Source organism: Haplochromis burtoni, unplaced genomic scaffold (assembly GCF_018398535.1).
Source record: "Haplochromis burtoni strain Fernald_Lab_line unplaced genomic scaffold, NCSU_Asbu1 Contig_40, whole genome shotgun sequence".
Classification (NCBI taxonomy): Eukaryota; Metazoa; Chordata; class Actinopteri; order Cichliformes; family Cichlidae; genus Haplochromis; species Haplochromis burtoni.
Window position 1 is genome coordinate 1,690,514 of NW_024582401.1, and position 24,274 is coordinate 1,714,787.

General features: G+C 40.9%; 1 protein-coding gene across 2 annotated transcripts in view; it reads right to left on the reverse strand.

The window, feature by feature from the left end:
- Positions 1-24,274, reverse strand: part of LOC102314322 (interleukin-1 receptor accessory protein-like 1-B) — a 322,298-nt gene that overhangs the window by 30,797 nt on the left and 267,227 nt on the right. For both annotated transcript variants that reach the window (XM_005919973.3, XM_005919972.3), the window contains exon 7: positions 9,183-9,315. In XM_005919973.3, coding sequence (XP_005920035.1) covers positions 9,183-9,315 — 133 coding nt within the window. The remainder of the gene's footprint in view (positions 1-9,182; positions 9,316-24,274) is intronic.

Below are 24,274 nucleotides of genomic sequence, written 5' to 3' on the forward strand. Positions count from 1 at the left end.
CTCCAGCAAATATAGCAGAAAGGTTAGCTCCTGGGGTAAAGGTTATGTGAGTATATAAGGTAATTCTTTTAGGGTTTTCTCACAGTGCCTGTTAGCTCATCGTTCTCCATTGAGAGGCCAGTCGGGCAGATATGACAGGGGATCACAAGGCTGAGATATAGATCCATGCTGATGGTTTTTTAAAGAGGCGGCACCCATGTGTAACTCGACACAGATTGAAACACTTAAGGCGTTGGCAAAGGAAAAAAATTCATCTTTGTTTACAAAAAACACTCATACCCATCATACTTGTTACTGAAAGTCTTAAGTGGAGGTCTAAGTGAGTTCCTGGAAAACAGGAACCGTGAAGTGTGAACACACCCACACATACATCTGCCAGGTCCCTGGCACATATCTCGGGGTCAAAAAAACATCTTGGTGTTTTGTGACTTAAATCTACCAAAGACCTGACATGTAAACTGTTTGGAGTAAAAATAAAACCCCCACAAAAACCACAAACTGTTTTCTAACTCAGGTACACTTCGGTAAATCGGGTTCGCCTGAAAACAAGGGCAAGGGTCTGTGGCCTATGTGATGGAAAACTACAGCAGAAGTGAAAGCCCACGCCACGGTGGCTGGGAGGCAAAATATTGCATCATTATTCATCTCAAATATGAGTAAACATCACATATTAGCCTGAAACACTACATCTGAAAGGTTGATTTGAATTACTGTAGATCAGAGCTGATCTGAAATGTAATATTTTATACAATGACAGATCATCCAATGTGCATACGATTTGTGCTGGCATGCATGTGCAGCGCTGTTGCATCAGTAAGCGGTAGGAGTGCTCCACTTTTCAAACTGTCAGATAATGTTGGCAAAGGACTGTTATTTCTACTCTGCACAGCTGTGAGACTGGATATTCTTATGTGCAGAGCAAGATTTGGGAATATATACATTGATGTGCACACTTGAAAATGTACATATGGATGTTTGAAAATTCATTTAACCAAAATCTGAGAACCTTGATACAAATTAGGTTACTTTTTAAGAATATACCCGAAATTGATGGGAAAGGTCTCCCCCAAGAAGAAGCTACTATGAGTTCAGGAATGGCTCAAGGACTCCAAAAGGTCTCCAAAGTCTCCAGAAGCTGGAAGAAACCTGATCCACCACCACGCAACCTACAGAATACCAAGGATCCCCTACCAATGTACTGGTTTAAGGGCACCCCGATAGCTCAGCTGGTAGATTGTGCAAGTTTGAGTCCACCCTTGTGTATTTGTTGCATTTCATCCCTTCTCTGTCAATGTAGCTTTCCCCATCCACATACAATGTGCATAACACTAAAGGACATGCCCACACAAGACCAGATGGTTCAGTTTTAAAGTTGTAACTAAGATTTCTGACGTCAGCATATCTAGTAGAGTTAAAACAACTCGAGCCATGTACCCTACCTGGTATCTGAAAAGACTGGAGAGAATATGTCTGCCTGTTTTCTCTTTGAACGCGTGAACATTTCCCAGAGAGGCTGGAGAAGTAATTTCGGATGGAAATCAGGGCTGCTGTACCGATACTGTTGCTTAGTGACAAGCATGGTGAGAATTATTTGTGTTTGTCAAGGTAAAGGTCAACTGGTAGGTGGTAGAAGTGCACAGGTGTTGAAACAGATTTTACAGTAAATCAAGAGACATGTTTAATTCCACGCTTCCTCTCAACATCTGGCCAGGGAACCAAGCATATAATAACTATAATAACTATGATTTTGTTTTTGCCGTACTGTTTTATGGGGTATTTTTGGAAGGAATAATTTTATATTGTGCTTAGATGAGAATAATTTCTTCTGCACTTGGCTAGCTTATCTCAGGAGAAGTAAACTACCATATGTGTGATTCTTGTCTTTCTGTTAAGCTAAGCTGGTGGTTCCAACCCTAAATTCCCCATTAAACAAGTCAATTAACTACTTGTTAATGCAAATATATCAAATCAGGCATGTGGACATGGTCATAATGACCTACTGAAGTTTCAAACAAGTATCAGAATGGAGGAGAAAGGTGATTTAGGGGACTTTTAACCTGGCATGGTGGTTGGTGTCAGAGGTTGTTTTACTGGGATTTTCCCACACAACACAACAATCTCTAAGGTTACAGAGAATGGGCTGGAAAACAGAAAATATCCAGTGAGCAGCAGTTCTCCGGGTGATATTGCTGTGTTGATGCCAGAGGTCAAAGGAGAATGACCAGCCTGCTTTGAGCTGATACTGATGTACTGATCGGTACTGAAAGTACCTCAAAAAACCACTCTTTAAAACCAGGGCATGAAGAAGAGCATCTCTGAATGCACAACATGCTGAACCTTGTAGCAGAGGGGCTACAGCAGCTGAAGACCACACCAAGTGCCACTCTACATTGTAAATACCCTGACTATACTCACTGATTAACTTAGCAAAGCTAAGACATCTGTTTAGCTTTTGCTAAGCTAACACATACTATACTTTGGGTCTTTCTAAGCAACTAGTTCAACCTTCATATGGAGAATTTAATAATTCTACATATATTAAAGTACTAAATCACATATGCACTGTATACACTTCAACAAAGGTTTGTATTATTAGGCTTTTATTTTCAGACGGTACTGAGCAGTGCTGAGTTTGCAGCACTAATAAGCAGAGACCCTGGACGGTGTAAGTACCCTGATTTCCCATGATATATCCAAGAACGTTAATTATAGTTAGAAAATGAAATGAAATTTTACACTTGAACTGCTACTCAAAAGGGTGCTGTATGCCCTTACACCGGGGGACTGAAACTTCTTCTGGTTTCAAACTTCGGCAGCACGGTCTTTAAGTCTGCAATCTGTGCTGCGTCTTCTCACAAATCCATGAAGTCATGTTCTGCAGCCACAATTTTTTTTTTTTTTTATCAACCCTGAATCTCAGTGGTGAAACATTGTGCCAAAAGCTCCATTTTATGTATTACAGGCGGCCCTTAAGGGAATACTCCTGTGTGATTAATTTCCATTTCAAAGCTAAAAGCTCATGGAATGATGTCAGCGAGTGGGTTTGAAGTGGTGCAAACTCAAATGGGAACAAAAAAAATGAAATAAATAATAACGCTCAGAGGGAGACAGCATCTCACAGTGGCACACAACAAAAATATGTGTTTTTAAAAACTTGAATGCGTGTATACTCCTCACGTCTGAGCCTGCACACACACACACACACACACACACACACACACACACCTACCTTCCGGTCACGGTTTTGATTTCTTGCCTTGTTACCTCATTTGACTATCGTATGAAAGCAGGTTTCTAACTGCATGCGGTGAGCCACTCACTATTCCATCTTCTCATCTTTATTATACCACCTACGCAGTGTCGCCACCTGCCAACCCCCCTCCCCCTCCACCTCCACAGTCCCCTTAAATCCTGTAGGCTCTAATTGGCCCGGTGTCCTTCACGACAGAGAGTGGTGCTGAGAGCTGGACGGAGCATGCTAGCAGGCTAATAGAGACATCTCGAAATGCCAGGTCACTGACTGGGCCGCTAACTCTCCTCCCAGCCTTGTCACGCTGCTTATGGTTAACCTTTTCTTTACATAGCATTTGTCGACAACAAGAATTTTTCTAGTCATACGTGTGGTCCGTGAAAGGGGTGCATCGGGGCAGGATACCAAACACACATGCTATGTGGTTTTTGCAATACAGACACGAGCAAGAACGACAAATATAAGTTTGACAAATAAAAAGAGTGAACTATCTCTTCGCTTTTATTGATTCAAAACCATTAATTTAATTAAATCAATCCATGTTTTTGACACTAGTTTTCAATCTGTAATTGAATTACAGCTAAGGGAATTCAGTGTATTTATACTGTGTCTTCTTGTTACCCTTATCTGAATTCCCCTGTGATGACAGCAAAGCAAAGAAACCCATTCTTAAGGATTAAGCATTTCCTCTTCACAGCTACAATTACTTCTTGCCTGCAATTTTTTTAACCACACTCGACTGTGACCACAGTCACAGCACAAATACATTATACTCAGCGTGCATTAACTTAGAAGAGCTGTCTTTTCTTCTTTCAACATATTTACTATGTATATTTGATTTTTTTTAAGGTTTTATAATCCTCTTCACAAAATCGGTGTAGTACTGTCTTGAGTAATCCCTCATTTCTTGCTGCAATCACTACTTATTACAATTGTACAAGCTTGAAAGTCAATATTTGGTGTGTCCACCTTTATTCTTCATCACAGTCTAAACTCGCTTTCTTTAAGCAGTCTTCAGGAATAGTTCTCCAGGCTTCTTGAAGGACATTCAAAGCGTTGGCTGCCTTTTGCTCTGTTCTCTGTTAAGATGATCCCACAGTTCTTTAATAATGTTTAGGTCTAAGCTCTAAGGAGGCCAATACATGAATGATAATGTTCCATTGTTTGTTTTAATGTCAATCAGTTGACACTGATTTTCAATGAATTTCTAGTTTAATGTCACAGTTTCCCTTCTTAAGAGAAGGGAGAACTTCTTGTCAGAAACCTTTCCATTCATACAGTTTCTGATAAGGTTTCAGTGAGCAGTGGATGGATCATCTGAAGTATCAAATGCATCTTTCAGATTGTGTGTCAGGTTTCTGCAGTTTCCTCATTTTTTTTAAGGACACACTGCACACCATACTGAGATATGTCAGGTTTTTAGGTAATAGCTCTTTGGGAATCACCTTGCTGGTGAAACTGCTTCAAACTGTTTTATCTTTGGTACTTTTCATGGGTTCAACTAAAGAAATGGATTGTTTTTAATGTGTTTTTGTGACAGGCTGTTTAGCAAGTACCTAAAGATACAATTGGTTCTGAAGTTGTCTGTTATGTGTAGACAAACCACTGGTTTAGCTCCTGAGTTAGCTGCCTTTGCTAAGCTTGAATGATTCCTAGGTCAAGTTGCAACAAAGAAACAACACAAACATTCCTCTGAAAATGGTCAGGTATAAGTACTGGACTGTAAGTGAGTGGAAAAGCAGCCAGTGTCCAAAGAAAGCCTGGAGAACTATTGCACAAGACCATTTTTTTTTAAATTACAAGAAAGTCTGGCTCCTTGGAAGCATAATATAAAGAAATAAAGGTTGGCTCATGACTTTTGCACAGCACTGTATATCCCGTGCTCTATCTTTATATTGATCTGAGATGTTTAATTAAACTGTTGCTACGTTCTACTACGTTCTACTAACTTGATGGTTTCCACTGTTTCACACGTTATCTTTTAATAGTCTCGGCGGCCGTGTATTGATGATGAGGATTGATTATTCATTTAAGAAGGGTGAGCACTTTGCTCTGGATTTCGATTGACCTTCACCGCTTGAAGATCAGTGCATAATCTTGAACAAAAGTACAGCATTGGTGTAATGTTCTGCCCTTGTTAGTCCATCAAACAAGGAAACTGTGACCTTTTCTCAGGCCTGTGATTAAGCAAAGATCAACCATGCTGCAATTTTGGCAACATCACAGACAATATGAGCCATCTGAGGCTGTAATTCACCCAGCTGACAGTATTTTACGTGCCAATTATAAACTGATTTAACTGCACGACATCAACCCACTGGTTAACTGGCCACTTCATTATGTACACTCGTTCAACTGCTCATTAAAGCAAATATCTAATTAGCCAAACATGAGCCACAAACTAAAAATACTTAGGCATGTAGACATGGTCACGAGGGTGTGCTGACTGGTGACTTTGAATGTGACATGTGTTAGTGGCAGACAGGCTGCTTGAGTAGAAACTGCTCATCTGCTAAGACATTCAAAACATTCATGTCTAGGTTTTAAAGGGAGAGTGCCAAAAAAGAAAATACCCACTGAGTGAAAATTTAGGAGCAAAATAAATTGCAGATGGGCGAGAGCAGAGAAGCGTGGTCAGACTTGTTTTGAGGTAATAGATCAGTAAAAAAAAGTCAACTCTTTACCAGCAAGGTATGACAAAAGAGCATCTTAGTATATCAAACCTAGAAGCAAGATGGATCCATCCTGTCCTGTAGCAATTTAGGCTGCTGGCACAGAAAGCAGTATTTCCAGGCACCCTGTGGGCACCCTTGTACCAGCCATGAGGCATTAATATGCCAAAGCTTCCTGTGTATCAGTGTTGACCATATCTATCCCCTTTTCAGAAGGATACCATCTCACAAAGCTCATATCGTACACCGATCAGCCATAACATTATGATCACTGGCAATAACACTGATTATCTCTTCATCGTGGCACCTGTTAGTGGGTGGAATAAATCAGGGAGCAAATGAACATTCTGTCCTCAAAGTTGATGTGATGAAGAAATGGGCAAGCGCATCTAAATACGGTCATTTCTAGCTCCAAAAACCCAATACGGTGGTGGCCAAATAGCTTTGAGTTTAAGGGGTTTCCTTAACCTATATGTGATGGTATATTACCTAAATCTATCTTTTATATACAGTCTATAAGTAGAATAGCGGATTTGCATGATGGCAGTGCTGCCCATAAATCTACGGCATTAGGACAGTTATTAAGCTAGAAAAGGGGTTTCTATTCAACAAAAGCAAGGTGTATGTGTATGTGTAGGTATATGTAATAAAGTGACCCTGCAGCTAAAGTAAACAGATCCCATCTTACTCCTGTAATGTTGTAAATGTAGCAGCAAATCTATCAAATTTCCAATCACAGGTGAAAAATAGGCCTAAAGCAGAAGCGATACCATCAGCTACACTTTAGCAATGGCACGAAATGTCTGCTTTGTTTTTTATGGCTGATCCAAAGTGAATCAATAAAAATGATTCTGGACGAGTTCCATATGTCAGTGCCGTCAAGCTAAAACAACACTTTTCACCATGGGTCCAGGTTCATCGTTTAAACATGCTGGAAATCCAGCTTCCCCCAGTGAACCTTTCTTTCTCTCCCTGTATAACTGCATTGCTGTCAATCATGGCTGAACATTTATGATTGACAGTATTAGACGCCTACTTATTATAGGCATATAATAAAAAGTTTCACCTTGCATTTTCTGCAAGGTGAAACTTTAAAAGTGCGACAGTTCCTAAAGCTCCATTGTTTACCTCACACGACTTGTCAAAACTAAAGGAAGAAGAGTCGCGTCTAGGCTTCATTTTTGGATGGTCAACCAGCCTCGGCTGATGCTGATATCAGAGTAAACAGACTTCTGTTTTCATTAATGAGCCAAAAACATGGTGGTCACTCGAATGGAAAAGGAGGCTATTCAGTTAGAGTTTCCATCTGTTGTGCTGCTGCTGCACTTTTGTTTAACTGATGGAGCAGTTCCTGAACTGCGCATATACAGTACATGCTGATAAAGAATGCATAGCTACCTGCATTATTAAACAGCCACATAAGGCATTCATGAATATCAAATGCTCAATATGAATATTTAGATGGTAGCTTGGTAGTGAACGGTTCCCTTCATTGTTTGGTGTGTTGATGGGTGGTCACAGAGTTGTGGCAAATTGAGTTTAAATAGGTGTTTACCAGTTCAGCCGAGGGGTCCTGTGCTGCTTTTGAAGAGATCAGAAGTGACTCATGAATATATTAGTCACTTCTGACTAAGTGATAGCGGCAGATTATTTCTGTCGCTATAATCGGTTTAATAATGGTCATATGTGCATATTTTTCTTAGATTTGTATCTTTTTTTGACCAATCTGGACACAATTTTTATTATATGCTATTTGGATTGGAAAGCTCAAATTTCATGAGATCTCACTGTTTTGGGGACGCCTCCGGCTCATGCTTGGTGGTGTGCAATAACCTAACTGTCTTCTGTTTTCCATTTTGCCTTTGCAGAGGTCTCAATATGGCCTGACTGAAAGTAGGCAATGTGAGATCACTAATTGGTTTCCGGACTCTACATTTTTATACCTTAACATTTTTGTTTTGGCTGCTGTACCACAGGGTAGAGGGGCTGCTTATCAACTAATGCTAGCAGGCTTGGTTAGCAAACTGCATCCATAAATTGCACTGGTGCCAAGTGCAAACACAGAAACCTGCTATTTAGTGCCAACTACCAAACTAAAACAAAAACGAAAAACTGGAGAGCAGAATATTCTGGAGAATAGAATATTTTAACAAAAGCTGTTTGAAAAAAGAATATTTCAAACAGCTGGCAGCACATCTGGTGGCAAGAATTGTTGCCTCACAGTAAGAAGGTTCTGGTTTGAATCCACCTCTGTGTGGAGTTTGCATGTTCTGCCTTCATGGGTTCTCCCTGGATACTCCCACAGTCCAAAAACATGCACGGAGTTAGGTTAGCTGGTGATTCTAAAGTGACCACAGATGTACATATGAGTGTGAATTATAGTCTCTCTGTGTTAGCCATGCGGCAGACTGGTGAACCCTGCCTCTTGACCTAGCTGGGATAGGCTCCATCCTATGGTGAATTGGATAAGCAGATGAAAATGAATGGATGTTTCAAAAAGGCACAAAAACAGTTGAGAGGTCGAGTTCTATGATGGGAATTAACAGAATGGAGGCTGGAGATAGCAAGCAGAGTCTATTAAAGCAGCCACAGCCTTAAATATAAGCTTTAACAGTGTCCAGCCTGGTGAATTGTGAAAAACAACCACCCCCATACAACCAGCAAATTAGCTATAGAAACCAAAACTGTTATTCATACAAGACTGTACGCATGCTAATCTAAAGGCTATAGTTGGGTATTTTGACGTGAGAGTCTCTGGGAACTGACTCGCTTTTGAAACCAGCCTTGAGTGGCCACAGATGAACTGTCATTTTGGCCACTCTGGCTTCATTTAGCTGCCCTGGAAGTTGTTGCCTGGTCTAGTACGTGAGAGAGTGCAAAACCTCATGGTGTTCACCTGTCGAGAGGGGAGAGAAAAGGTAGGAGGGAGTGTTAAGAAAAATCCCTTACAATAAACTTGTCTCTGGAAATGGCTGCCCCTCCCTGTTCTGGTAGGTTCCTCCTGTTAAAGGAAGTCTTTCCTCCCTACTGTTGCCAAGGTGTCGTCTGATTGTTGCTGTCTTTTTCTCTATTATTATTGTAGGGTCTTTAGCTTACAATATAAAGCCCCTTAAGGTGACTGTTGTTATTTGACAATATATACAAATAAAATGGAAGTGGATATACAGATAATAAGATAATAAATATCTGTATTTTACAGTTTTCACCTTCATTTCCCAAAATATTCCCCATTCATAAAATTGAAGCTCTGAAGTTCTTACTTGACTTCGCTCTCCTGAATCCTCTCCTCATCCAGGTCTTCGATAAACTTCTCCCCCTTCATCCAGTAGATGAGTGGACTGACGTCTCCGCTGTATCCAAAGAACGCTCTGCACGTCAAGTTAACTGGACTTCCTGTGGGAGACGAGAGAAGGAGTCACCTGATAAAAATGTTACAAATGTTAGCCCTGAGATACTGATGACTGTCGAAGGGTCTACCCTAGACAGTGTCCTCTAAATAAGTAAATAAGTACATAAATAAATAAAAATAGGAGATCAGAGTGTTCCTTTCTAAATAAGGTGGATAGAAATACCCACAAGATATGATATCTGATGCCTGACTTACAGAACCTATTCTCTCATTTTCACCCTCCGAAACACTCCACGACAGCCTTGCTATCCCATCAGTTCCTAAACTGTTCCTCACTCTCCTGAGGTGCCATCTTAAACCACACTCAACCGTTTTTAAATTCCCCGACACCCTCTTAAACTTATAAACGCGCTCTTGAACCCTCTTTCATGCCAACTTTGTAACACCACTGTACCTTCACAAAAGCTCTTTACCCTCCTCCAAAGCTCCCTTCTCTGTCAGATCCCACTTTTACATTTACATCGCTGTATTTTGCAGGAAGTATTTTGGAAATGTTTAAACACCACAGTGCGGTACGACTGTTAAGGAGGAGGTGGCTTGTGCTGGTAATGAATGCAAAACTCACAATTCAAACCGCACAGCCTAAGCAGGAGTTCAAATTGCACATTATTGACTCAATTATACTTGTATTACTGCGATAAGAGGATATGCCCTTATGGGTCTGTGGAAGTAGACTGTGCCTAAGTCAGCCTTCATTCATATTTCATACAACTAACATGCAGCTTTCGGTGTGAATCAGAAAATAAAAGGTGTTTATTCTCTCTGGCAAAAATCCGTGCTACAGCGCAGTGGCTTGATTGCACCCAAATTCCTTTTTAAGTGCTCAGCAGTGCATGGTAATGGTGGTTGTTTCATAACCATTATCACCATTTGGGTGCAAGCAACTTCCAAGAAGTGAAAACCTGTGAATTACTGCCAGACAACCTAACCTATCTAGACTGGAAGAGGTTGGCCTTGTTAGATACCACGGTCAAAAAAACAAAAACAAACTTGTGCTTTAAAAGATGCCAAAAATCAACTTGGAAAGAGCAAAAGCACCGACTGACAGAGCGAATGTTTGAAGGGGCCTGCACATAAGTTTAGAGATAAAGCTTTACATACAAATTAATGCATGAAGTGGAAGTGGCCTTACTTTTATCACCTAAGAACAATAATCTCATTATGAGGGCTGTCAGTGAGCCCGCTGTCATTCCAAGGGCATCAGATGCTTAGCCAAAGCTGCTGGCATCTCAAAGAAGTGGTGATGACACTGAAACCTGCCTCACTTCCAGCTCCATGTGAATGCTTGGATGAGACACCTTGTCATTACACTGAAACGCATTGGGTACTCTTAAGCATCTTCTTTCCAGTATGCAATCTTATCGATAAAAAGGGTATTTTTGACCACAGAGGTCCACAAGCCAGTTCACTCCTACTGCTGGTTGCAAGATAAATGGAGCAGGGTTGTGTCATGAAGGCCTGAGTTAACACTGACCACCATTGGTGGTGTTGATTAGCTGGGTGCTGCGGGGGTCATCTTAGGGGGTCATTGTATTGTTGGGGTTTCCTTCTTATTGTTGTAGGGTCTTTTCATTACAATATACTCTTCTTGTGATTTGGTGCTACATTAAAAAAACCTCTTTCTTACATGGGTATTCTAACATAACGGCTTAGAGCTTAAGGAGTTAAATATCTTAAAATGCTGACAAACTGGGAAATGAAATAAATCCATATCCATAAGAACCAACGCTGTAGAAAGCACAAAAATTGAAGCACATGTAAAAGTTTAACAAGGCTGAAAACAGGAAGAGAAAAAGCTTCCAACACCTCAGGTAATTTTTCTGTACAAACAGGCAGCGTGATATACAGATCGACTTCCTGGGATGATCAGGGTCACGCACAGAAGACCCATATCAAGCCTCGTCTTTCACATCAGCAGGAGTTCCTCTCTCTGCATCGCTTCATTTTCTACATCCTCTGTGACTGGAAGCAGATAAACCACTTTAAAACCCGTTTTCTCTTCTCTGCTCCGGATTAGAGACCTCTCACTCTTCTTTCACGCTAATCATATGTATGCCGCAACCGACGGCATATCCGTGAATCAGTGCCCTGTGCTGCCACGGTGGGGGTGGGGGGTGGGGGGGGGGGAAGAGAAGAACCACCTCATCAAAGTTGGAGAATGACTCTAATGCATAAAAAGTGGCAGCTGATCAAGGAGGCTCCACCAGTTGTGTGTCCAGGAAGGCAAAAAGGTGATTCAGCATCTCTTCATTAGCTCTCCGTGCTCATTGGCCTGTGGCGAGGACTCAGAAGTCTGTGAGATGGGAGATAACTGTGGCGTATAATTGGGTACTTGCTAGTTCAAAGATAAAGGGATTTTATTTTACCAAGGCCTGCTCTAATTTGGCCCTCTAGTGCAGTCTAGTGCACTGAGATGATAGCTAAAGCGTTAACAGGGAAAATCTGGCTTGGAGATGCAGAAAAGGCCCTGAATTTGAGGTGTGTGTGTGTGCGTGTGTGGAGGCTGGGAGGAGGCAGTTTTGCATTTTGTCTCACGGCTCAAAAAAAAAAGAAAAAAAAAAAGAAAAGTTGTCCACAGCTGAAAGATAAGGCTTGTGTGTGCATGTGTGTGAGAGAGAGTGCGAAAATGAAAGAGACAGAGAAAATGAGTTTTGGGGATGGTGGGATCTGTCCTGGACCACACAGACACACACACGCACACACTTTCAGACACATTGCAACACTTCTCAATTCCACTAGGGGTCTCTGTGGTGTTACAAAGGAGGCGGGCTGGTGTGTGCAGTAGCAGCAAATAAAACAACAACAAAAACAAGAAAAAAAAAGACCCTAAACACACCATTTTGACAGGTGCAGAGAACAGTAAAAGGAAACACGGTTCCTCTCTTTCTTTTTTTTTTGCCACCTTTGATGTCAAGAGGCTTCACCCATAGATTCGAACAGCATATTGTGTTGTAGCGTCGACAGCTAGACTGCTGTGCAGACACCAGTCACAGTGTCATTCTCTAAGACTCACTCCAAGGGAGCTCCTCGTGCATATGGCTGCGTGTTATTCCCTTAACGATGCCGTGCTAATTTGTGCCGGTGTAGTTGCGAGCAGCTAAAGGCTGCAGAGACAGAAGTAATGTGCTCAGTCTGGGAAATGCACAAATGGCCATGCAGGGATTTAAGCTTACTGATTTTAACATTCAAATCCCAACCTCTGGTCTTGGTCAGGGGGGTAAAGTGAGTCTTAATGCGATTGTCTCTCCTCTCTTATCTCTCTGAGCCTCCAGAGCATCTCTCTCAGTCGCTGTGGCTGCAGGACGGAGACGTCAGCAAAGATTCCCGTGGCAAAGGAGACAGACTTGAAGCTGTGGAAGCGTGAGTCGCCAAAGAAGAATACAGGGAAAAGGAGCGGGGATGTATGCATTTCTACATCTCTGACATTAAAGAAAGTAGAAATATGAGGAAAAAAGACAGCTAGAAAAAGTTTGAAAGAGGAATCCCACACATGGGAGAACTGAAAGACTTCCTACACTGAGTGAATAGAGCATTGTACTGCCCTTGTGTGCTGACGATTACACATCACTACATCTGCATGCAGTGCGTGCACCATCCATGTCGACTTAATCTACCAGCGTTTCCCATTCAGATCCTAACAATCAAGCTCTTGAGTAGGGAAGCCTTTGTTTTCTTTATTCCTTCGCTTTTAACAGCCTTGAATAAATTGCAGCTAGCGGTAAAATACTTCAGAGGGAAGAGGCTAAGCTTTTCAGTACTCGTGATCTGAACAGCACTGAAGACGCGTACGGCATACAGAAGGTTTAATGTTTGTGGCGAGATGAAAAGCCATTTGGAAGCTTGCAATTTAAGACAACGTTATACATAAACAGCAAATTTTCAAATTACTGCTAATACACACAGGTTTTAGATCTTGGCAAAATTGCTTTAATGCAATATTTATGTTAACAGAAATCAGCTGCAGTAGGAAAGACTGCTTCAAGATTTGAAGCTAATTCATGAATTCTGAGTGGCAACAATAACAACAACTTCTTGCAAAGTGCAGGTTGATGGTCGTAAAGTGGGGCCTTCCTGTGCAGAGTTTACATGTGCCCTCTGTGCCTGAGTGGGCACTCCCACAGTCCAAAGACATGCATGTTAGGCAAACTGCTGACTCTAAACTGGCCATGGACGTGAGTTAGAAAAACGTGCTTGAAGTGAAAACACAAAAGTGCTGCTCGAATGTAAAATATGACTCAGAAGTTAAGCCTAAGACAGACTAGAAAAGCACTAAATGACTGGAAGCACATAACATCACCAACAACATCTTTGCAAAATGTCAGGGTGTTATTTTGACTTTAGTGGAAATTTCTTTTCTCCCCAGTTCCTCTGGTTGCTGACTTGTTCTCTCTACTCTGATGAATTCACCTTCAATGCAACTCAACATAAAATAACTTGAAGATTGCCCCGCGGAGGAGAAGGATAGAAGGACAGTTATCTTGACTGAGAAAAAGGCCAGAAATTGAATAAGCTGATAATTGATGGTTTAATGGGGTTTTCCCAGATTCAGCAGGCCGTCTGGGCCCTATGTTCATGAGAATGATCTTTCACCGAACTTCCACATTCTAGCGTTCCCGGCATCATTTTTTTAAACACACTGGGTACCCGTTATGGTCCAGGCTAGTCTGACTTCAATAGAAGCACTATACCATGACACTGGGTAGGACTTGAGTATGTGGCTACCGAAAAAATGGAGAAGTTTGTTGTGGAGGGGAAACCATGAAAGGGACATAGTGTGTTAAAATTAGGACGCCAAGTGGTCCTGGTCAAACATCCATTTGTGGCCAGTCGGGAGTAGAAGCTCTGAAAACTTTAAGCATTGCCTTCATCATCTGCTCGAGTGCTGTGTTCAGGCAGTAAAGGGTTACAGTAGTGACAGAGGCCTGTAATTGCGGCGGCTGGGTACCCACTCACATCAGCGTTGCCAGATGTGGCGGTTTAATTGTCTCTCTGTTCAGCATTCACTTTGCTTTGCTTATTACAGCCTAAGCCTCTCCAATCATGCATTTTAAGGCAGCCATTGACTGTGCTTTATTCAGTAGTCATTTAGTTATGTTCCCCCTCGCGTATGGTCAATCTCTTGTTATTCATACTTAGCACTGCACCTCATTATCACTAAGCAGGCAAACTGCCGCTGCCGTTTCCACTAATTAATGCAGGTGAAGCAGATATCAAGAGACATAATACAATGTTTGCGCTGTTTTCCTGAACTTTATAAGCATGTTAACATGTGGCAATCGTAATAGGAAATGCTCGGTGATGTGTTGTGAAATTACAATTTTCTCGGATCGGTGTTACTTTTGGCGGGGACGAGCCGTGTCTGGAAATTAAATAAGGTAATATGGCTGAATATTACCGGGGAGTGGGAAACAAACAGGCTGGGGGTTGGGTTAATAACAAGTCCAATTCAAGCCTTGTGGAACACAGCATGACATTTGCAAAGTTCAACACCCACTCTCTGCATTGATGTTCTCATAATACAACGTACTTTAGCACAAAAGCAGCACCTATTATTGCCGCCCAGTCCAGCAGAATCATTACCAACGTTAAACCCTGCGTTGCTTATAATCTTGTGGAGAAGTCACAGTTGAATTCTCTTAATGAAAAGCTCATTAGACATTAATGAAACACTTAAAGGGTACTTCACAAAACATTAGAGAAATGCCATATTGAATGGAGGAAGTGAGGTTTTACAACAATTAGAAAAGCATCAGATGTTGACGGCAGTTGCCATGTCAACTATGAAGCAGATGCTATTTTTGCTAATGGTTATGTGAGGCATTGTGAAGTGTTTTCTTTGAGGCGTAATGGTTTTTCTTTGCTTTGCATCAGTTAGTGCTGTTGTTTCTTTCCTAAACGCCACTTAGGTTTCTGAGTTGGGATGCACCCGCTTTGCTGCTGACTCAAATACATCTCTTTAATCCAAAAGAAAAAAACCAAAACAAAGCACAGAAACATTAGTTAAAATCCACGTCTTCTTGCCCATCATGATTTTTGGTTGTCAAAATAGATTTTCAAACTCAATACCAACATTTGGGTAAATGCTCAATGTACAATATCATTTTCACAGGAAGAAATTTCTCAAAATTAAGATGACAAAATTACCGGTTGGTGCAAATGTATTCAGCTATACGTTTTGTTTATTTCCTTTGTTTCTGGTGACTTGGCGCCATATTTTCTCGGTGGTCCAAAAAACTTTTTGTGGACTTTTTTTCAGCTTCATTTTGGGATTTTAAGAGAAAAATAACACTTTTTAATACAAATACTTTTGTTTTCCTCCAGCATTACATTTATCATTTTGTAATTTGCCATAGCCAGTAGCTGCTACCTTGAAGACCAGATTACACTTGGACACAACATGAGACCCGAGCTGAGCAGTCATTTCTTATATGTTTCTTTGTTTGCCTTAAGTCCTTGGCAATTAATAGTTATATTAATAGTAATTGCTTCACAATCAAGTAAATTATTCACCAATGACTCTTCGCAGTTAGAAACTTAAGCCACCTGTGCCTGAGTGGACCCAAGTGGACTTGCAGACATGACAAATATAATCCAGGCTTAGTAATAACTCAACAGACGCTAATGTTAACCTGTGTGCTAGCTATGTTAACATTTGTAACTGTTTGATAATACTTCAATCATGTCTGAACGGGAGCTTTCCTAACCCCGTACAATAAATACGAGTGTGTTGGCAACAGGGTTGTCCAAGTTTCTTTTAAGGCAGTTGTGGTATTGTTTTGGTGTTCAGCTGCTAGTGAGAGGAGGGGCTGTGTCAGGGGGGAAACAGCACCGTCGTATGAGTGCTGTTGCAAATGAGTAATAGAAATTTTTTGTGTCACTTTGTATCTGAGGATCATTTTTTACCCTACTCAGTGCATTTGTATGATAGCTATCTACTGAAATATCATAGCACTTTAGAATTGATGTTATTGAAACGTAACATAATTGGTTCTGGTGATAATTTGAAGTCCTGAGATTTAAAAACAAAAAACAAAAACGCTTATCTCATGGTGACACAGCAGCGACTGGATAACAGCAGGACCTGGATGGTCACTGGGGTTTAGTACAGGGCTACGCAGACCAAAGAGGGACATCTAGAGGAATCCTCAGTGGCTTCATGTATTTATGGCTAAAGAGAGGAATAAAAAAAAGTAGAAAGTGTGGTTGGGATGGAAGTGAAAGACACAGATACACAATGGGACATAGAGTGATAGCACTGAACTGAATGTTCCTCAAGACCTTGCTGGATCACCTTTCAAGCATGCCCATACCCCAAGCATTCCCATTTCATCAGTGGAGCTCCCCGTGGTTCGATGCTCAGGCTGAATCCACTTTTACCAAAAGCAGTGCTTTCAATGATTTTCTTTTCTTTCCTTAACTATTGTCCCCGGCACCCAGTATGTTCTCTGCCTGCAGTCGGCATGGAGCCTTTCCTGACTGCAAACCAAATCTACTCCTGCTGAAGAGAGGGTCTCTGCTGAAAAAGTCTCAGCCAGCCTCCATCCAGCCTTGCTTATGTTCACTTGAATTTGCTTGTTAATAAATGTTATGACTCATGGCAGTTGCATGGCTGACTTTCAGGAGCTGCTGAATTTATCAAATACTATTTCTAGCCCCGGTCTGGCTCATTCCTGACAAATTACAGTGTAGCATGGTGTTACTCACACCTACACACTCTTAAACAAGCCAGTGACACTCCCAGTGAAAGGAGTCTCTCCATGTAAATAAACCTCCAAACTTCAGCTTGCATTCCTCGTGCTGCAGGCGTCTTTAGCACTGCCAATATCATGCTCCAGGGGTGCAATCGGAATAAACAGTATCATTCTAGAAATGTCCAGATGATATGAAAATGAGTAGCAGGCATGACAATGTGAAGGATGATTGTTACACTGCTAGAAAGGTTCAACTTGAATCTTAAGCAACAGAGCGTAAGGATAACATTCACAACTATAATGCAGTTTGAAACTTATTTAGGTTGCCTGTTTTCTTAGTTTTCATGGGCTGTTATTTTATTTTTTAAATTTACAGTGAGTTAACACTAGAGTTACAACATGTTTAGGCCATCCATCCTCATCTGACATTTATAATCTTGGAAATAAAGTTTAAGATCATAGTTACAATTCTGGCTCTTCATGCCACCACAACAGACGTGAAGTGAAACAGTATCAATACGCAACTGAAACACAGACTCTGAGCTTTAATTCAGTGACTGTAATAAAGATATTTTTGCATTAACTACTTATGAATTACAACCATTTTTTCTAACATGATTTTTAAGATACTATGTTAAAAAATCTCTAAGGTTGACGTTCAGCAGACAGATCAACAAACTGACTCCAGCAGTAGATACACCAGCCACAATTTTTCTTTGACCAAAAAGGATGGGTATTAACTGCAGTAACAGTGTCCATCTCCTGTGGGGAAGCTTTCAACAAGATTTTGGAACAAGGCTTCAGGGATTTGTTCCCATCCAACCACAAGAGCATTAGTGAGGGAAGGAACTGGTGTTGGGTGATAAGACCTGGCTGGCAGTTGGATTTCTAGTTCATTTAACAAATTTTGGATGAGCTTGTGTAATTCAAAGAATGGTATGTAACTGTGTGCTGGATGAAGATTTTCCTAAATCAAAACCAGGGAAAATTTGCCCTTTTTACTGCATGTTGGGGGTTCACCAAAGCATTTATTGGTTAGACCTTATTGCAGCATAGTCCTTGTCTCCTAAACCATCAGTAAAAAAAAGAAGAATCTAGTCCCTAAATGGTCCAGTGGCGCAAACTCACCAGCAAGATCAAGACAGCTTACTGTGCTCAGTGAGCAGGAGAGAGACTGAGACAGAGAGAGAGAAAGAGTAGTGAGTGGAGAGCAAGGGAGCATAGCTATATCCATACCCTCTCCTGGGTGTCCATGTAATGAGAACAGGACACAGCAGAGTGGTTGGGACTGCAGGTGATTTTCCTAGTGTTACAGGATGAACTGCATTGGATATCTGCAGCACACGTGCGCTGAATGAGCAAGGAAGTCCATGCAGCAACTTAACTAAGGGCCAACGTGAAGCGAAAGAGTGGAACATTTTTAAAAAAGAAAAAAAAAATCATCAGACGGGGAAGCAGCTGTTAACTTATCGTCCTAAATCGAGCTGCAAAGGTAGGGGGGGGGGGGGGGGGGGGGGGGGGGGGTGGAGACAGTGTTGGTGGGTTTGGAAATCATTGCATCACATTTCTCAGGGGAGAGGTGGGAAAAGTAGAGGAGCGGGTTTACACGGTGGGAGTGTTGCGTTAAAGTGGTAGGAATGCATGTACTGAGATGTTCCAGCAAATATACATGTGGAAATGAGATGTCGGTACTGCAGTGCACTTTTCTTCAGTTTTATCACCTATTCTTAGACAAAAGGAGAACATTTTGTTTTCTTTCACGCCAGAAGCCTTAATTTCAAAGGAATATTTTTACAGTTCATTAAAGCGGCGCAAATCATTACTAACAATAATATTTATCAGAAATTTATTTACTCGTGTGTTTAGAAGTTTTAAAAGCCATTGTTAATAAATTGGAAATGCATTGCTAATTAAACTTCAGCCACCCGCTATTTCATTGTTAACAATGAAATCGTTATGTCGGCAATAATGAAAATAATAGAGTCAACTCGTTAAGTAATTTGATATTGCCCTGTATTTATACTTAGTAATCTTGCTGGAATCAAACAATATGTCATTAAAGCGCAGACTTTCAGCTTTAATTTAAGGGATCTGAAGAGCTGGATTGGACGACTGACTAAAATAGTCTCACGCCTACGTGACGCCTGTTCCCCTGTTAGCCCATAAAGTTGAGCATATAAAAGATTTGAGGTTTTTAATTTTATTTTTTTCCTAACCATTTAGTCACCTTTGTCTACCATCTGACCTTTATTCTTTTTCTTGCATCTTGTGGTATGTCTAAGAAATAAGCACATTTCACTCATGAGTGAAGAATCAGGAGAACAATATGACTGACTGAGGGAGCAGGAAGAACAATCTAATAACCTATGACACAGTTTATAATTCAAAGGTGGCCTTTAATATACTGGCCTGTTATTAAATGCATAAAACAAAATACACAGCAAATAAGCAAGAAAATGTATTTTCCTAACATACTCTGCAGGAAGAATGTCGAAGGAAAGGTTAAAGCTCTGCTGAGAGCGGGCATCATCTACACAGCATCCTGCTGTTTTCTCCCCGTCCATCATGTTCACAAAAAAAGAGCTCTGTGCACATTTTGTATTATTTGTACGTTGCCATGTTGCTATCCTCCCTATTTGCATGAACATATGGAAGGAAACAAATTCATGTTCACCTTGTTCAAAAAGGGCATGTTGGGATTCTGGGCCGCATAGCCACAACTGTCATACTTGAAACAATGTAAAGCTGATAATGTGTATTAAAAAGCCTCTACGGATCCATCTGTGTGCATTTCCAAAAGATTGGCGCGAGCATCTGGGGACGACAAAATGTCAGTACGATGGTACAAATGTGCCATGAAAAAAGGCGACGAAAGTTCTCCCTGGGGGCGCTGGTGCGTCTGGTTGAGTGATGCATTTGCAAAATCAAGGATTCTAATGTTTTAAGGTCATGTAGGTCATCTAGCCGTGATTACTGAATGTCAGATCACCACTGGAATAAAATCAGTCTTGTGAATCGCTCAAACAAATAACCTTTGAGGAGCACTCTCCAATGACCTGGTCTACATGGAAAATAACTTTTAATGCTATTCATACAGAATAGCCTCATATAGTCCATAGTGCTGGGGATTCAGACACACATCTGAGCTCCCACGGTGGATAGTTAAATTGACTTGCTTGTTGTCACCCAGGACTCTTGCTGCTGAATATTTTCTTTATAAAGACATGACCATGCTTTAGCTAGTATTATACTGTAAGGCAGTGGGGCTCAAACATTACCTGTCAGAGTGAGAAACTGTGTCTGTCTGTACTCAATTCAAACTGGATTTCTTTGTTGGTTTTCAGTTTTACTTGTATAAATGCCCACCACCAATAACCATCGGTATGAAAAGGGAAAAAAAAAAAAAGAATCCTTGGACACTGCTAGCACGGGGCGCCCACACAAACGTAAAGCAGGAGATGAAGCATCGCTGAATATGTTTCCAAACTAACTTCATTCTAAGCCAAAGACTAGAAGATATGGTGAAGCATATCTTCCCTTTGGCTTCACCTGCACAAGTGCGGAGGTAGGTCTCCCCTGCATTATTGGTTTTCCCTGCGTCGTTGTTTTTAAACCCATTTTGCACAGAGAGGCATTTTTTGAAAAATGTATTGATAGCAATGTTGAATATTATTACACAGAGAAAAAATAAAACTACAAGTAAAATAATCACACCGTGACGCCTCTGCCTTTGTAAATGGAGGGACAGTAACTGCGTGTGTATGTGTAAGCGTGTAAATACTGAAGATAGAGACAAAACACTGTTAATCTATCTGCCATCCTACAATTCATCTCATGTAAACAATAACGTGGCGCACAGCGTGACGTGAAAAAAGGCACATACCTTTGACGTTGCGTGACGAACTCTGTATTCCTCGTCCACACGTAAACGCAAAAAAGGAGTTTTAAAAAATCAAATCAAAGACCAAAGGTCCAAACGCACAGAAACAGCTGCGTTTTCAAAAATACCCGTGCAGGTGTGAACGTAGCGTAAAAGAGTTAGTAATTTATTTTATTACTACCTGTAATTTATTGCAGATTACTTGTATTTGCTTAATTGTTTACCAAATGTTTGAGGTGTGAAATAAACCGCAATGGAGTTTGAAAACAAAATATGGGTGTGTGTGGTTGGAGGATGCGTTTGTGCGGGGGGAACATTTTTCTTCTAAAACAAAGGGGGGCCCAGCAAAAAAAGTGTGGGAACCACTGCTTTAAGTTAGTATTGTCTGTCCAAACCTTTTCAGCTTCTCATGAATCTTAAGAGAAACTATAATTGTTAGTTGATGTACTTTAGCTAACCTGGCCATACTAACCATGGCTACTGCAGAGGAAGTCTAAAATACTTGTAGCACTCATTCAGAGTCACTGCTTTGAGAAGTGCACATACGGGTCAGCGCTATGATGTGGACTACAAAAAACCCAACAAAAAACAGCTAAATGAACTAATTTAAAAAAATGTATTTAAAAACAAATTTACTCAACAAAATGACCCTAAATTCCCTTTCATTTTACTGCAATGTTGCTTCATAGGACACCGCAGAACATGCGGATAAGTGCTATTTTCTTTGCTGAGAGAAGCAGTGTCGGACGGAGTTTGCTGTGACTCCATTTAATTTAAGTTTCTTCTTTATCAAGGCAAGCATCTCTGTAATCCAAAGCTGTTTCCTCTCTGATCCTCTGTGCCAGACTGGTTCCCGGCTGACTGCTGAAACCATGAATCTGTGGTGTCCCGATGTCTGTGAAGTTTGTATTCACCACTACCCAGGCGTCGCTTTATTATCCCCGCTCTTCCCTTCTAAAGGTGACATTTGTCTAACTGTTCAGTCCCTCTAAGACGCAGTTTGGGACCTATTCAGCTTTATAGTCCCGCTTTACAGTAGGTGTGCCCAGAATTTAGAATTCAGATAAGAAATGGCACATCTTGGAACTGCCGGGCACTTAAAGCTTCTTGCCATCCATTTAATTAAAAACAATACAATAAATTACAAGCAACCCTATCAAGATGTGGGAGAGAGAGAAGAGGAAGTAGGTGGAAGCAAGGTAAATTATGACCTTAAGTCGGAAAACATTTTAAAGAGGGATATCATAATGTGTGCATAAATTTAAGGGTGCGAGTGCTGATCTGCCAGTCTGCTCTGTGACCCTCAAATAGATGCATATTTCATGCTGTAAATACCACAGAAATGCAAATATCTGCATGTATGATGGATGAGAAAATCATCTCAACACGTGTGGTCTGGAATAGTGGCGTATTTCACAGTCATAGCATCTGCTGACCCTTTACTTGATGCAGTGATGGTACAGAATAATGACAAAGATGCAGATGTGACAGGAATATTACCCCTGCAGTGCAAAAGATGGCAAAAGCATTTCTGTTTGGCAGTCTTATCCAACACCACAGTTTTGTGATCCACACTTGTCACCAAAAACGCCTTTATCAACGTTTGCAGCCACCAAGTTTCACAAAAAAAAAAAAAAAAAAAAATACTGACAAACATCTGCTATAATCTGTAAACAAGCAGGCGCATTTGGGCTTATTCGCCTCATCCACTATCAGACTAGTAGCTTCTGTACTGTAAAGATCTAAGCAGTGCTTGTATAATCCACCGTGTCATCACTGATAATCCACAAAATATCTCAAATACTGTATCAGCAGGATTTCCAATAAAATTAGAAGCAATACAGCACATGACAAGCTCTGCTCAATCCCAAATAATCAGTTCAGATGAGGCATCGAGAGCAAAATAGAAAGAATGTCATATATTTGTGTTTGAGGAGTGAGTGGTTTTGCTAGTGGGACTGAAGATAACTATTTTATATGTCAAGGTAAATTTAGAAATCATATACATAGATATCACTAACTTCCAGAGTCACTTTTCTGCTGCAGTTATATATAAATATTAAGGACATGAGAATTGGTTTTTGCAGCATTAATCCACAGACGTTGATAAAAACCCAGGATGGGGCTGCACGATTCTGGTAAAGACAATTATTTGTCAGGTTATACGTTAATTTTGAAATTATTGTTTTTACTGCACTGTCGTGTAAACAGAATCCTGCTTTCACATCTTTGTTAGGTTCTTTGTTAAACCTCTTCTTTACTAGCAAAAGTTAATATTGCTTTTAGCATTGGAAAGATTGTGCTAACCAAGCTAGCTATCCAACACGTTCTCACTCCCAAAGCGTAACATTTTACGCTAGGTGACAAATCGTCGGTATGTTATGCTTCCGGGCACCCAATACATCCCTGTATTACGAGATCGGAAAGATGAGGAGACATGAGAACCGTTTGGCATGAATCTACACATGTACGTTTATTTGACTTAAATCGCTTTGGAAAACACTAACGTCATTAAAGTGGTGGTTAAGGTTAGGGATAAGGTTATGGTTAGGGCTGGAATACATGATTGGAACGTCTATTACCGCGGGACAGTCGTTCTACTGGATTTCATCCACAACCCGGCGCGTAGCATAGGGACGCGAAAGGTGACCTTCCGCGTTCCCGTGGAACGCCTCAGGACGTGACAAATCGTCGGTATATTACGGAGGGCTAAACTAGCTGACGGCTCCCCTGGTCTGCCTTCTAATCCAATTATTTTCATGTCTTCAAACACCCAAGATGCCGAGCCAAAATGCCAAACTCAAGGATCCAAAACAGTGGTCTGCAGACCAATGTAGGACATCAAAGCGACTCTACCTGTATATTTTCATACAGTTCATTTGTAATGAGATCTGGATATTTCCCTTTTTGATGTAATAGGCATGGTTTTATTGAGCTTAGGCCTCAGTCACAGAGGCCTAGCCCTTAGCCCTCATGTGGTGAATTTCACTTTGAAATACCTGAATAATGTGCTCAATACACAACTCTTTGAATACACGATGTTTAAATGTTAAATAGGGTTTTACATTTAGACCTAAAACTGGTTAACCGACAGATAAGTAAAGCTATTGTTTTAGAAAAAAGTGAACAGCAACCACTCAGCCTTAAATATGAGTAAAAAGCAAGGGGACACGAGCAGAACTGAGGTTAGTGCACATGCGTGTTTTTGTATGGACTGGAAAGGATGAATCTGCGGCACAGTAAGTGTGATGCAGTGTTTACATGACTGCATTAGTCTTATCATCGTCTATCCTGACTGCCATACTTGCGTGCTTATATTCGTCTGTGTGCACGTAGCACGGGTGGGGGTGTATATGAGCAGCATACTGATGA